The 12,866-nt window shown below is 46.2% G+C and overlaps 1 gene segment (V, D, J or C); it reads right to left on the reverse strand.

Moving 5' to 3' along the window:
• LOC140418413 (Ig heavy chain C region-like) overlaps positions 1–10,392 on the reverse strand; it is a 35,753-nt gene extending 25,361 nt beyond the window's left edge. The window contains 1 exon segment of the C gene segment in view: positions 10,311–10,392. Within this exon segment, the coding sequence occupies positions 10,311–10,353 (43 nt within the window).
• Between the last annotated feature and the right edge of the window lie 2,474 nt (positions 10,393–12,866).

A 12,866-nucleotide genomic window follows, 5' to 3' on the forward strand; every position in this document is an offset into this window, starting at 1 on the left:
TGTGTGAATGAGGATATGTGTGTGAGGGTGTGTGAGGGTGTGTGAGTGAGGATGTGTGAGTGAGGGTGTGTGAGTGAGGGTGTGTGAGTGAGGGTGTGTGAGTGAGGGTGTGTGAGTGAGGGTGTGTGTGTGAGGGTGTGTGTGTGAGGGTGTGTAAGTAAGGGTGTGTGTGCGAGGGTGTGTGAGTGAGGGTGTGTGAGAGTGAGGGTGTGTGAGAGTGAGGGTGTGTGAGTGAAGGTGTGTGAGAGTGAGGTTGTGTGAGAGGGTGTGTGAGTGTAGTGTGAGACGGTGTGTGTGTTAATGTGTGTGTGAGAGGGTGGGATGGTGAGGGTGTATGAGGGTGTGTGACTGAGGGTGTGTGTGACTGAGGGTGTATGAGTGAGGGTGTGTGTGTGAGGGTGTGTGAGTGAGGGTGTGTGAGTGAGGGTGTGAGTGTGAGGGTGTGTGAGTGAGGGTGTGTGAGTGAGGGTGTGTGAGTGAGGGCGTGTGAGTGAGGGCGTGTGAGTGAGGGCGTGTTGGTGAGGGCGTATGAGTGAGGGTGTATGAGGGTGTGTGTGAGAGGGTGTATGAGTGAGGGTGTGAGTGAGGGCGTATGCGAGAGGTTGTGTGAGTCTGTGTGTGAGAGCGTGTGTGAGTGAGGTTGTGTGAGAGGGTATGTGAGCGAGGGTGTGTGAGTGGGGGAGTGAGACGGTGTGTGTGAATGTGTGTGTGAAAGTGCGGGTTAGTGAGGGTGTATGAGGACGTGTGTGACTTCAGGTGTATGAGTGAGGGTGTGTGTGAGGGTGTGTGTGTGAGGGTGTGTGAATGAGGGTGTGTGAGTGAGGGTGAGTGAGGGTGTGTGAGTGAGGGTGTGTGAGTGAGGGTGTGTGAGTGAGGGTGTGTTAGTGACGGTGTGTGAATGAGGGTGTATGAGTGAGGTTGTGTGAGTGAGGGTGTGTGAGTAAGGGTGTGTGTGTGAGGGTGTGTGAGTGACGGTGTATAATTGAGGGTGTGTGAGTGAGGGTGTGTGAGTGAGGGTGTGTGTGAGGGTGTGTGAGTCAGGTTGTGTGAGTGAGGGTGTGAGTGAGGGTGTGTGAGTGAGGGTGTGGGAGTGAGGGTGTGTGATTGAGAGTGTGTGAGTGAGGGTGTGAGTGAGGGTGTGAGTGAGGGTGTATATGTAAGGGTGTGTGAGTGAGGGCGTGTGAGTGATGGTGTGTGAATGAGGGTGTAAGTGAGGGCGTATGAGTGAGGTTGTGTGAGTGAGTGTATGAGAGTGATGGTGTGTGAGTGACTGTGTGTGTGAGAGGGTGTGTGAGTGAGGGTTTGTGAGTGAGGGTGTGTGAGTGAGACTTTGAGTGAGGGTGAATGAATGTGGGTGGTTGAGTGAGTGAGATCTATGAGAGTGTGTGTGTGAGGGTGTGTGAGTGAGGGTGTGTGAGTGAGGGTGTGTGAGTGAGGGTATGAGAGTGAGGGTGTGTGAGTGACGGTGTGTGTGAGAGGGTGTGAGAGTGAGGGTGTGTGAGTGAGGGTGTGTGAGTGAGTGTATGTCAGTGTGGGTGTATGAGGGTGTGTGAGTGAGGGTGTCTGTGTGAGGGTGTGTGAGTGAATGTGTGTGAATGAGGGTGTGTGAGTGAGGTTGTGTGAGTGAGGGTGTGTGAGTGAGGGCGTGTGTTTGAGGGCGTGTGTTTGAGGGTGTGTGAGTGAGGGTGGGTGAGTGAGGGTATGTGAGTGAGGGTATGTGAGTGAGGGTGTGTGTGAGTGAGGGTGTGTGAATGAGGGTGTGTGTGTGAGGGTGTGTGAGTGAGGTTGTTTGAGTGAGGGTGTGTGAGTGAAGGTGTGTGAGTGAAGGTGTGTGAGTGAGGGTGTGTGCGCGAGGGTGTGTGAGTGAGGGCGTGTGAATGAAGGTGTAAGTTTGGCGTGTGAGTGAGGATGAGAGAGTGAGGGTTGTGTGAGTGAGGGTATGAGAGTGACGGTGTGTGAGTGACGGTGTGTGTGAGAGGGTGTGTGAGTGAGTGTGTGTGAGTGAGGGTGTGTGAGTGAGGGTGTGTGAGTGAGGGTATGTGAGTGTGGGTGTATGAGGGTGTGTGAGTGAGGGTGTGTGAGTGAGGGTGTATGAGTGAGGGCGAATGAATGTGGGTGGGTGAGTGAGGGTGTGTGTGGGTGGGAGAGTGGGAGCTGTGAGTGTGTGTGTGTGTGAGAGGGTGTGTAAGAGGGTGTGTGAGGTGGTGTGTGAGAGGGTGTGTGAGTTTGTGTGTGTGTGAGGGTGTGTGAGTGAGGGTGTGTGAGTGAGAGTGTGTGAGTGAGGGTGTGTGAGAGGATGTGTAAGTGAGGGTGTGTGAGAGGGTGTGTGAGTGAGGGTATGAGAGTGAGGGTGTGTGAGTGATGGTGTGTGTGAGTGAGGGTGTGTGAGTGAGGGTGTGTGAGTGAGGGTGTGCGAGTGAGGGTGTGTGAGTGAGGGTATGTGAGTGTGGGTGTATGAGGGTGTGTGAGTGAGGGTGTGTGAGCGAGGGTTTGTGAGTGAGGGTGTGTGTGTGAGGGTGTGTGTGTGAGTGAGGTTGTGTGAGTGAGGTTGTGTGAGTGAGGTTGTGTGAGTGAGGTTGTGTGAGTGAGGGTGTGTGAGTGAGGGTGTGTGAGTGAGGGTGTGTGAGTGAGGGCGTGTGAATGAGGGTGTAAGTGAGGGCGTGCGAGTGAGGTTGTGTGAGTCTGTGTGTGAGAGGGTGTGTGAGTGAGGTTGTGTGAGAGGGTGTGTGAGTGAGGGTGTGAGACGGTGTGTGTGTGAGAGGGTGGGTTAGTGAGGGTGTATGAGGGTGTGTGTGACTGCGGGTGTATGAGTGAGGGTGTGTGAGTGAGGGTGTGTGAGTGAGGGTGTGTGAGTGAGGGTGTGTGAGAGTGAGGGTATGAGAGTGAGTGACGGTGTGTGTGAGAGAGGGTGTGTGAGATGGTGTGTGAATGAGGGTGTGTGAATGAGTGTGTGTGAGTGAGGGTGTGTGAGTGAGGGTGTGTGAGTGAGGGTGTGTGAGGGTGTGTGAGTGAGGGTGTGTGAGTGAGGTTGTGTGAGTGAGGGTGTGTGAGTGAGGGTGTGTGAGTGAGGGTGTGTGAGTGAGGGTGTGAGAGTGAGGGTGTGTTTGTGAGGGTGTGTTTGTGAGGGTGTGTGAGTGAGGGAGTGTGAGTGAGGGCGTGTGAGTGAGGGCGTGTGAGTGAGGGTGTGTGAATGAGGGTGTGTGTGTGAGGGTGTGTGAGTGAGTGTGTGTGAGTGAGGTTGTGTGAGTGAGGCTGTGTGTGTGAGGGTGTGTGAGTAAGGGTGTGTGAGTGAGGGTGTGTGAGTGAGGGTGTGTGAGATGGTGTGTGAATGAGGGTGTGTGAATGAGGGTGTGTGAGTGAGGGTGTGTGAGTGAGGGTGTGTGAGTGAGGGTGTGTGAGGGTGTGTGAGTGAGGGTGTGTGAGTGAGGTTGTGTGAGTGAGGGTGTGTGAGTGAGGGTGTGTGAGTGAGGGTGTGAGAGTGAGGGTGTGTTTGTGAGGGTGTGTTTGTGAGGGTGTGTGAGTGAGGGAGTGTGAGTGAGGGTGTGTGAGTGAGGGCGTGTGAGTGAGGGCGTGTGAGTGAGGGTGTGTGAATGAGGGTGTGTGTGTGAGGGTGTGTGAGTGAGGGTGTGTGAGTGAGGTTGTGTGAGTGAGGCTGTGTGTGTGAGGGTGTGTGAGTGAGGGTGTGTGAGTGAGGGTGTGTGAGTGAGGGCGTGTGAGGGTGTGTGAGTGAGGGTGTGTGAGTGAGGGTGTGTGAGTGAGGGTGTGTGAGTGAGGGTGTGTGAGTGAGGGTGTGAGAGTGAGGGTGTGTTTGTGAGGGTGTGTTTGTGAGGGTGTGTGAGTGAGGGAGTGTGAGTGAGGGTGTGTTTGTGAGGGTGTGTGAGTGAGGGTGTGTGAGTGAGGGTGTGTGAATGAGGGTGTGTGTGTGAGGGTGTGTGAGTGAGGGTATGAGAGTGACGGTGTGTGAGTGAGGGTGTGTGTGAGGGTGTGTGAGTGAGGGCGTGTGAGTGAGGGTGTGTGAATGAGGGTGTGTGTGTGAAAGGGTGAGTGAGCGTGTGTGAGTGAGGTTGATGTGTTAGAGTGGGCGAATGCACTTTGCTGAAAGAGGGTGAGTGAGTGGGGATGTGTGATTTAGGGTTGATGAGTTAGAGTGGGTGAGTGCGTGGTGCTGAAAAAAGTTGAGTGAGAAAACAATTTAGAACTGGGACAATGAACATTCCTGCGACTTAACGGATTTTCATTTTGCAAATGGGATTTTTGTGCCCGTAAAAGTCTTGTCATATTGTGTCAGAGAGAGTGTGTTGTGTTTATTCATTCTTGTGATGTAGGCTCGGCCTGCATTTATCTTCCATCCCTCATTGACTTTGAGAAGATGCTGAGCTTCCTTCTTTAACCGTTGCAGTCCATGTGGTGTTTTCCCGAGTCCGATACATGATGTTGAACCAGCGGCAGTGCAGGAACGGAGATATATTACATAGTCATGATGGTGAATGGTGAGGAGGGGACCTTCCAGTTGGTGATGTTCCCATGTGTCTATTGTCCTTGTCCAAATGGCCGCTGTCATCGGTTTGGAAAATGCTGCCTACGGAGACACGATGAGCTTCAGCAGCGGATGTTTAGATAGTGGACAGGCTTTGGGGAGTCAGAAGATGGGTTTTCACCTTTGATCTGTTCTTCTGGCCTCAAAATTTCTATGACTCGCCCAGATCACTTTCTGGTCCATGTTGATCACCAGGAGGTTGTTAGTGGTTTTCAATGATGGTAATGCCAGTCAATGTCAAGGGGCGGTGGTTAGATCTGTTCTTACTGGAGGTGGGCATTGCCTTCAATTGGGTGACTTGACTGTTACTTACCACTTGTCAGCCAGAACCGCATAGAGCCTCCATGTTGCTTTATTTACAGGTTTATTTAGTGACTGCACAGTTGCAAATTGTGCTGAGCATGATGCAATCATCTGCCAACAACCCCTGTTCAGACCTGATGATGGAAAGAAGGTCATTGATGAACAAGCTGAAGATGGTTGGACCTCGGACACTGCCCTGAAGAAGTCTCGCAGTGATGTCCTAGAACTGAGCTGATTGGCCTCCAGCAATGGAATCCATCCACCTTGGTGCTGGTTGTGACTCCAACCAGCGGAGATTCTTCCCCTGATTCCCATCCATTCATTCTTTGTTTGGGCTGCTTGAGGTCTCACGTTTCAATGCTGCCTTGATTTGGCGGCACGGCAGCACAGTGGTTAACCCTGTTGCTTCACAGCACCAGGGACCCGGGTTCGATTCCCACTTGGGTCATTGCCTGTGCGGAGTCTGCACGTTCTCCCCGGAGTCTGGGTGGGTTTTCTCCGAGTGATCCGGTTTCCTCTCACAAGTCCCGAAAATCGACCTGTTCGGTGGTTTGGATATTCCGAATTCTCCCTCTGTGTATCCGAACAGGCGCCAGAGTGTGGTGACTGGGGGCTTTTCACAGTAACTTCATTGCAGTGTTAATGTAAGCCTACTTGTGACAATAATAATGATTATTATTATTGATGTTTGTTCAGTCGCTCTCACCTGTGTATCTGAAAGTGTGTGCGTGTCTGAGTGTGTGTGTGTGTGTGTGTGAGGGAGAATTTGGGTATGTGAGAGCCCGTGACTGTGTGTATGCATGTGTCTGCATGCATGCGTGTGATTGTTTCTGCGAGAGGTGGATCAAGAGAGTGGGAGAGAGAGAGTACACGTGTGAGTGTGTGTGTGCAAGAGAGTATCTGTGTGTGAGAGAATATCTGTGTTTGAGAGCGCGATTGTGTGTATTTCTGCGAGCGACAGGATATCTGTGTGTGTGAGGGAGCAAAATAGTGTGCACAGGAGAGAGACTGCATGTGCAAAATTGTGTGTGTGAGACAGCATGTGAGTGAAAGAGTGCTTTCACAAGAGAGCATGTGTGTGAGAGAGCATGTATGCACCAAAGCATGTGAGTGAGACAGCATGTATGTGAGAGCATGTGTGCGAGAGATCATGTGTGTGAGAACACATGTGTGTGAGTGTGTAACAGACCATATGTGTGAGAGAGCATGTGTGCAAGAGAGCATATGTGTGAGAGAGCATGTGTGTGAGAGAACGTGTGCATGAGACAGCATGTGTGCAAAAGAACATGTGTGTGAGAGAGCATGACTGTGAGACAGCATGTGTGAGAGAGCATGTGTGCGAGAAATCATGAGTACGAGAGAGACCATGAGGTGTGTCAGAGTGCGTGTGTGCAAGAGAGAATGAGAGAGAGTGTGTGGGTGTGAGCGTGTGTGTCAGAGTGTGTGTGTGTGAGAGCATGAGTGTCGAGAGTGAGTGTATGAGAGAGTGTGTATGTGAGAGAGCAAGTGTATGAGAGAGCATGTGAGTGAGAGGGCATGTGTGTCAGGGAGCGTGTGTGCAAGAGAGCGTGAGTGTGAGAGATATGTGATTGAGAGAGTGTGTGTGAGAAAGCATGTGTGGGAGAGTACATGGGTGTGAGAGCATGTGTGCAACAGAGCAAGTGTGTGAGAAAGCATGTGTGTGAGAGAGCATGTGTGTAAACGAGCATGAGTGTGAGTGAGCAAGTGAGTGAATGTGCGAGAGAGTGTGAGTATCAGAGCGCATGTGTATGAGAGAGCATGTATGCAAGAGAGGATATATGTGTGAGAGAGCAGGAGTACAAGAGAGCATGTGTGAGCGAGAGGCTGTGTGTGTGTGAGAGAGCGTGTGTGTGAGAGCATGTGTGTGAGAGAGCATGCCTGCAAGAGACCATGCATGTCAGAGAGAGTGTATGTGTGAGAGAGTGTATGTGTGAGAGAACGGATGTGTCAGAGAGCCTGTATGTGAGAGAGCGTTTTTGTGTTGGAGAGATGTGTGTGACAGGGCATGTGTGTGAACGAGCGTGTGTGCAAGAGATAATGTGTGCGAGAGTGCATGTGTGCGAGAGTGTGTGTCTGTGAATGATTGTGTATGTGAGTGAGATTGGTAAAACGTGTAAGAGAGAGTGTGTGTGAGAGTGTGAGAGAGGGAGATTGTCTGAAAGAGAGAGAGGGATAATGTGCCTGTGTCTGTGAGAGAGCGAGTGACAGTCTGTTGGTGTGTGAGGGAGAGTTGGCGAGAGAGAAAGTTGGAGACAGAGAGTATGTAAGAGAATGAGTGTGTGAGGCAATGCGTGTGTGACCGAGTATGTGTGTGAGAGAGACTGTGTGTTTTTGAAGAGCTATCGTGTATGTGAGAGTGTCTGTGAGAGAGAGTGTCTGTGTGTTTGAGGAATAGTCCGGGTTTCTGGGAGAGAGGGAGTGTGTGAGGGAGAAACAGTGTGCGGATGAGAGTGTACCTAGTGTGTCAAATTTCACTCTGAAACACAGGGGATCGAATCATTCAAACTGCTTGATTCTAATTGATAAATGGTCAACTTACGACAAATGAAATTAATAACCACTGAAATTAAACTGATATAAATTTCAAACTCCCTTCGCCTTTCAGCTATTTCTCCTGTCTGAACTGGGCAGAATGTATTTTCACTGAGAATGAACACATTAAATAGAACAGATTGAGGGGAGTTTAATGTCTGTGACAGAGATCCAGTGTTTGATAAGAAATAAACAAACCAGGAAACATTCACATTGGAAACTGATTACCCGATTTGATCCAATGTCTTAATTAAATACAATCAACAAAACAATGGAGGCGGGCCACCTCATCAACCGGAGCAAATAAATGTATTGTTTTCTAAATTATTTTCAGGGCAATTAAACATTCTCCAATAGCTTTGATATAACACGCCAGTATGCTACTCAATTGTAGCAGTTAATTTATGTTGAATTAGTTAGTACTAAAGTCGCATTGCAAGTTATTGCCAATTGTCAATTAGTTGACCTGTCAGCTGATTTGTACTCTATAATATAAATAATAAAACATAGTTCTCTGCAATTCAAAACCTGCTCCTGCCTGAAATTTGATAAATATTTGGATTTAATTAAATATTAAACTTCAAATTATCGGATGGAATAATTCAGACATGTGTAATATCTAGAAAATGATGGAGAAATGTTTTTGTTCAATTTACGAGTTAAGAAGAAATAAGCTTGAGGCTCAGATATAATCTATTCTTCGATTGTATAATTTGTTTTATTTCAATAATGTTATATTGTGTACAGCACAGCTCTGCGAGACAGGATGTTATTATTTTTTGCAAAGCTAATATTCTCTTTTTGTAATTAAATTAATCTCTTTGAATTTCAAGCTTTTACTTGTCAAGCTCCAGCACTGTGCAGTCTGGACATTCCTACAATTCAGATAAAATCATAAGAACAATTCCTGCACTGTCAGCGACTTCCACCTCTGAGAAAACTCTTTATGATTAGGTTAGAGACAACTACAAATGACGTTGAAGAGATAATTAATATTCTTGCTGCTGCACATAAATAATACTATAACCGGATACATAAATTGCCAAACTGCGATATAAAACTCCTATTTAAGTAACTGCAAACGTAATCAGAGAAATAAAAATTAATTCAAATATATCTTGTGTAATTGAACAGTGCTGTAGAATCAGTATGTTATTATTAAAACACTTTCATAAATAATCACAAAATATTCCCAGCCTACAAACTTTTCCGGTCATGCTGATGGTGTGCAAAGCACAGCAGAATTGTGGAAGGAGATTGATGATTAATGATATTAATATGGAAACATATTTGGATAATATGGTGATAATACCGCATTATAATTGTTTAAGTTATATTAATTTTACTCACGAATTTGAAAACGTTTTAATTAAATAGTTTCAGACTGCAGTAACGAATTGCGTTCTTAATGACGCCATGGTTTAGTTTAATCAGTAATCATTAGGTAAAATTTAAAAATGTCAATCAAATCTTTAATTCCTTTCTTTATTTTCGAAACCGGCCACGTTTACTCCCCACAATTGTGTTTCAAGGAGATTCAAACGCGCAAACCTTTTTACATTTAACCAGAAAACGTGTAACTGCTCAATGTCACCCAGTTTGAACAATGCAGAAACAACGTAGAAACAGAAAACCGCTTCACAAATTGTACTTATTCAAAGTCACCCAGACACACCATCTCCTCAGCAGCAAAACACCAAAACTCATCGTGAGGACTGAACCCGTTTCATTGAGAAGCAGCTCAATTCTACATTCAACAGAATCAAACGTAAGATTTCAAAAACATCTGAATATCGAATCCAGCAAATCAGTTCGGCACCAAATGTATGAATTATCAAACTAAATAGAAATACAGAACAACAGTAATATCACTGTGAGCAGGTGGGGTATGTCCAAAATATTTTTGAAACTTTACCATATTTTATTCATGTTGGACCATATTTCAAACGCATTTCAACAGTTGACAGGAGAGATAAAAGCTGCATCCATCAATCCCACCAAGATGGAACATTGAAGAAAAGCCAGGCTGTGATTGCAGGAACAAATTATGTTCGGAAAGAGCATTTAAAACTGTGGCTTAGTTTAATCTGCAATCATCACTTTTAAAAAACTCTAAAATCCTGACCGTTGTCCACCCACAATCGTGTGCCAAGCAGTTTCAAACACGTGTCTTATTTTCATTCAATTACAAAACATGGAAACGCTCAATATCACCGAGTATAAAGAACATAGAAACGCCAGAACCGTTTCACAAACTTTACTCATTCAAAATCACCCAGACACAATCTCCTCAGCAGAAAAACACCAAATCACATCACCGAGGGGCTGAAACTCGTCTCATGGAGAACCAGCTCAATTCTTCAAACACTTTCAATAGAATCAAACAGCATTTCAAGAAAATTTATATCTAGAACCCACCAAATCCGCCTTTCAGCAAGTGAATGAACAATTAAAACAAACAGAAATATGGAAGAATATCATCAGCATTGTCAATATGCGGGAAGTGTTCAATAAATTGACACAGATACTTCAGCATATTTTGTGAATATTGGGTAGATTTCTAACACTTGTGCAGGAGGCGGTAAAATCTGCAGCCACCAGGTGTCACCGAGATTAAACATTGCAGAAATACCAAACTGTTTAACAGGCGTTAGGTATTTAAAGTAACCCGGCCACAGTATCCTCAGCAAATAAACATCAAATCACAACAACCAGGGACTGAATCCCTCAGCAGAACCTTTTGTCAAGAGGCAGAATAATTCCTTTTCCAGCAGAATCACATAAAACATGACAACAAAATCTCAATACAGAATCCAGCAAACCCGCAATTCAGTGAACGAATGCATAGTTAAAATAGAAAAATAAATAAAACATAGACTCAAGTAAAACAGTTTATAAATAATTGAATGATTCTTACCTGCAGTCACCGTCACCATGGTGCCTTGTCCCCAGTAGTCCATAGCGTCACAGTGTCACATTCCCTGAGCAGCTCCGTACAATAACCGGACCTGCACAAAATAGACAGAAATCCACCATTATTTTAAATATTCACAAACCAGAGACAAGGTAAAATCGCGGTACATTTTCATTAAACTAGAATTGTACTTGTGGAGATCGCTTGCTGTTCAGAAACGACCCTAATGTTTTATATTTCAGAGTAACACGTGATCATGTTCTTGAAATCACCAACTAACGAGTGAATAATTGTCACAGATTTCCATATTAATTATTGTCATTTTGTCAGTGCTGGACATGAACAATACTTCACTGTAAATAAAGTTGGATTGTAAAAGCGAGCACTGAGCCAGCCTCAGTTAATTGGTGCTGAGGGGCTTTTTGTATTGACAGTAACTGCTGTGCCAGGTATCACAGTGAGACACAGCGTGTCAAATACTGCGGCAGACTGTTAACTGTAAAATACAGAGATTTAATTTCACTGCGCGTTCAAAAAACTAACTCTGTCTCTTCCAAGAGCGAATCTGAGTTATTTCAGCTTGTCCTGGTCAATACATTTATAAAGAGGATCGGAACACTTTTAAACCCACGGGGCACATTTAGCGTGTCGTTCCACAGAGATAAAGTGGAAGATTGTTCTACCTTTTCACAAACTAATATTGTGTTTTATTTAAGCCTCATTTACGTTGACAATCCTGCTGTGGCAATGATCACCAACTTGAGCAAACTCTTTCACTGAGGTTTTTGTGTGAGGATGTCGCTGTGCACAGCACCGTGACCCCCTGCTGTAGTCACAGTGACAGACACCCGCACAAAAACTGCACTCACTCCCTGTTCAGCCCTGCCGCTCAATATTCACTTCAAATAGACGATTACTTCTGATCTAATTTACAATTTAGACAACAGTTCATGAAACGCAATGTACAAATACTTTCTCCAAGTATCAGAAATAATACAACGATGAGTATATCCAGGCCTGGATTTACTGAAACTGTTAACAGTAAACATCAACAGACAAAAGCTAATACTTGCAGATCGATTGGTTTGTTCGGTTTTACTGTTTAATTTTCCCTGTGTCAGTTATGTAAGAAGCAGCTTGTGTTTTGACTCTGATCACTGCCATAAATAATTACATTTGGATCAAGTACTGACCTTCAGGTTAAGGTGCAAGTTGCTGAATTCCCTCTCGAGCTGTTCTTGTGCGGGTCCAGCCCTGGTTCCTCTCGCTGTGGTCTCTTGCACAGTAATAGATGGCGGTGTCTTCGGTCTTCAGGTTCGTCATGGCCAAAGAGAAGATGTTGTTCGAAGTGTCTTTGGACGCAGTAAATCGATCTTTAATTGCTGGAGCGTAGTTGTTGCTGGATGAAGTATAGTACTGAAGCAGCCACTCCAGCCCCTGCCTGGGAACCTGGCGGACCCAGTGCATGTAGTAGCTGCCAAGATCGAAGCCGCTGGTTTTACAGGTCAGTCTCAGGGAGCCTCCGGGACGCCCGGTCTCTGCCCCCGGCTGAGTCAACACAACCTCTGACTGGACACCTGTAAAAATATATCAAAAAGCCCGAGGATTAATGCTGGTGAAATGATTGGTGGTCTGGAACATTCCAGAGAGAGACTAACACTGAGACAGTAACAGTGAGAGACTTGGACAATAAAAACTACTCACGGGATAAGAAGGTTAGCAACAAACTGAGAGAAATGGCCCACCTCATCCTTCTGGTCATTTGGGGGAAATGGTTGTGTCAGGAACTCAGTGAACAAACCAGCTCCCGGACTGTTGGATTCGGGTCCCAGTGAGCGGCATTTAAATACCCGGCAGGGGGCGGGTTTCCAGGCGCCGCCTGTTGAGTCCCTGGTGGAGGCGGCGACTGGATCCACGTCCCACCTTCCACCGCCCCCCCCACGCCCCCCCCCCCCCCCCCCCCCCCACAGAATGGGCCCAGAGATTTACTATGGGTTATTATTGAATAGACATTTATCTGTAGCGGGATATTTGTTTCTCTGAATCGATTCTTTATAATGTCCCCATTGCGAAATTACGTTTGCTCATCTGTTAAGAAAATAACGATTCCATTGCAAATTCAGTCCCTTTATTTCTACTCCAATATATTGAGATGATCTTAAAAAGACTAATTATTTTGTCAGGGAATAGGTTGTATGTCAGTCTGATTTGCAACACTCCGGGTCCCCATTCCATTTGTAAACATGTATCATTTATCAGAGGAATTGTTGACGATTTCTGTCGGAATGCGGGAATGAACAAGGTGATTCCATTTGCAGTGCGGATGGCTATCACTGAGCATTGCGGGTCTGCAGACAAGGCTCCTAACATTACACAATGACTCTCCTTACATTTCTGGAACTGCCCCTGAGCCTCAGACAGTCCTGTGAACATTAGCGGTAAAAGAAACCCGCTTGCAAACATAAAATTGACATTAACATTTGACAGAATGAATCAGAACGGACAGGGCGATCAGCAAAGTTATCCTTCAGCATCCAAATCAATACCGCTAATTTCACT

Source organism: Scyliorhinus torazame, chromosome 5 (genome assembly GCF_047496885.1).
Source record: "Scyliorhinus torazame isolate Kashiwa2021f chromosome 5, sScyTor2.1, whole genome shotgun sequence".
Taxonomy (NCBI): Eukaryota; Metazoa; Chordata; class Chondrichthyes; order Carcharhiniformes; family Scyliorhinidae; genus Scyliorhinus; species Scyliorhinus torazame.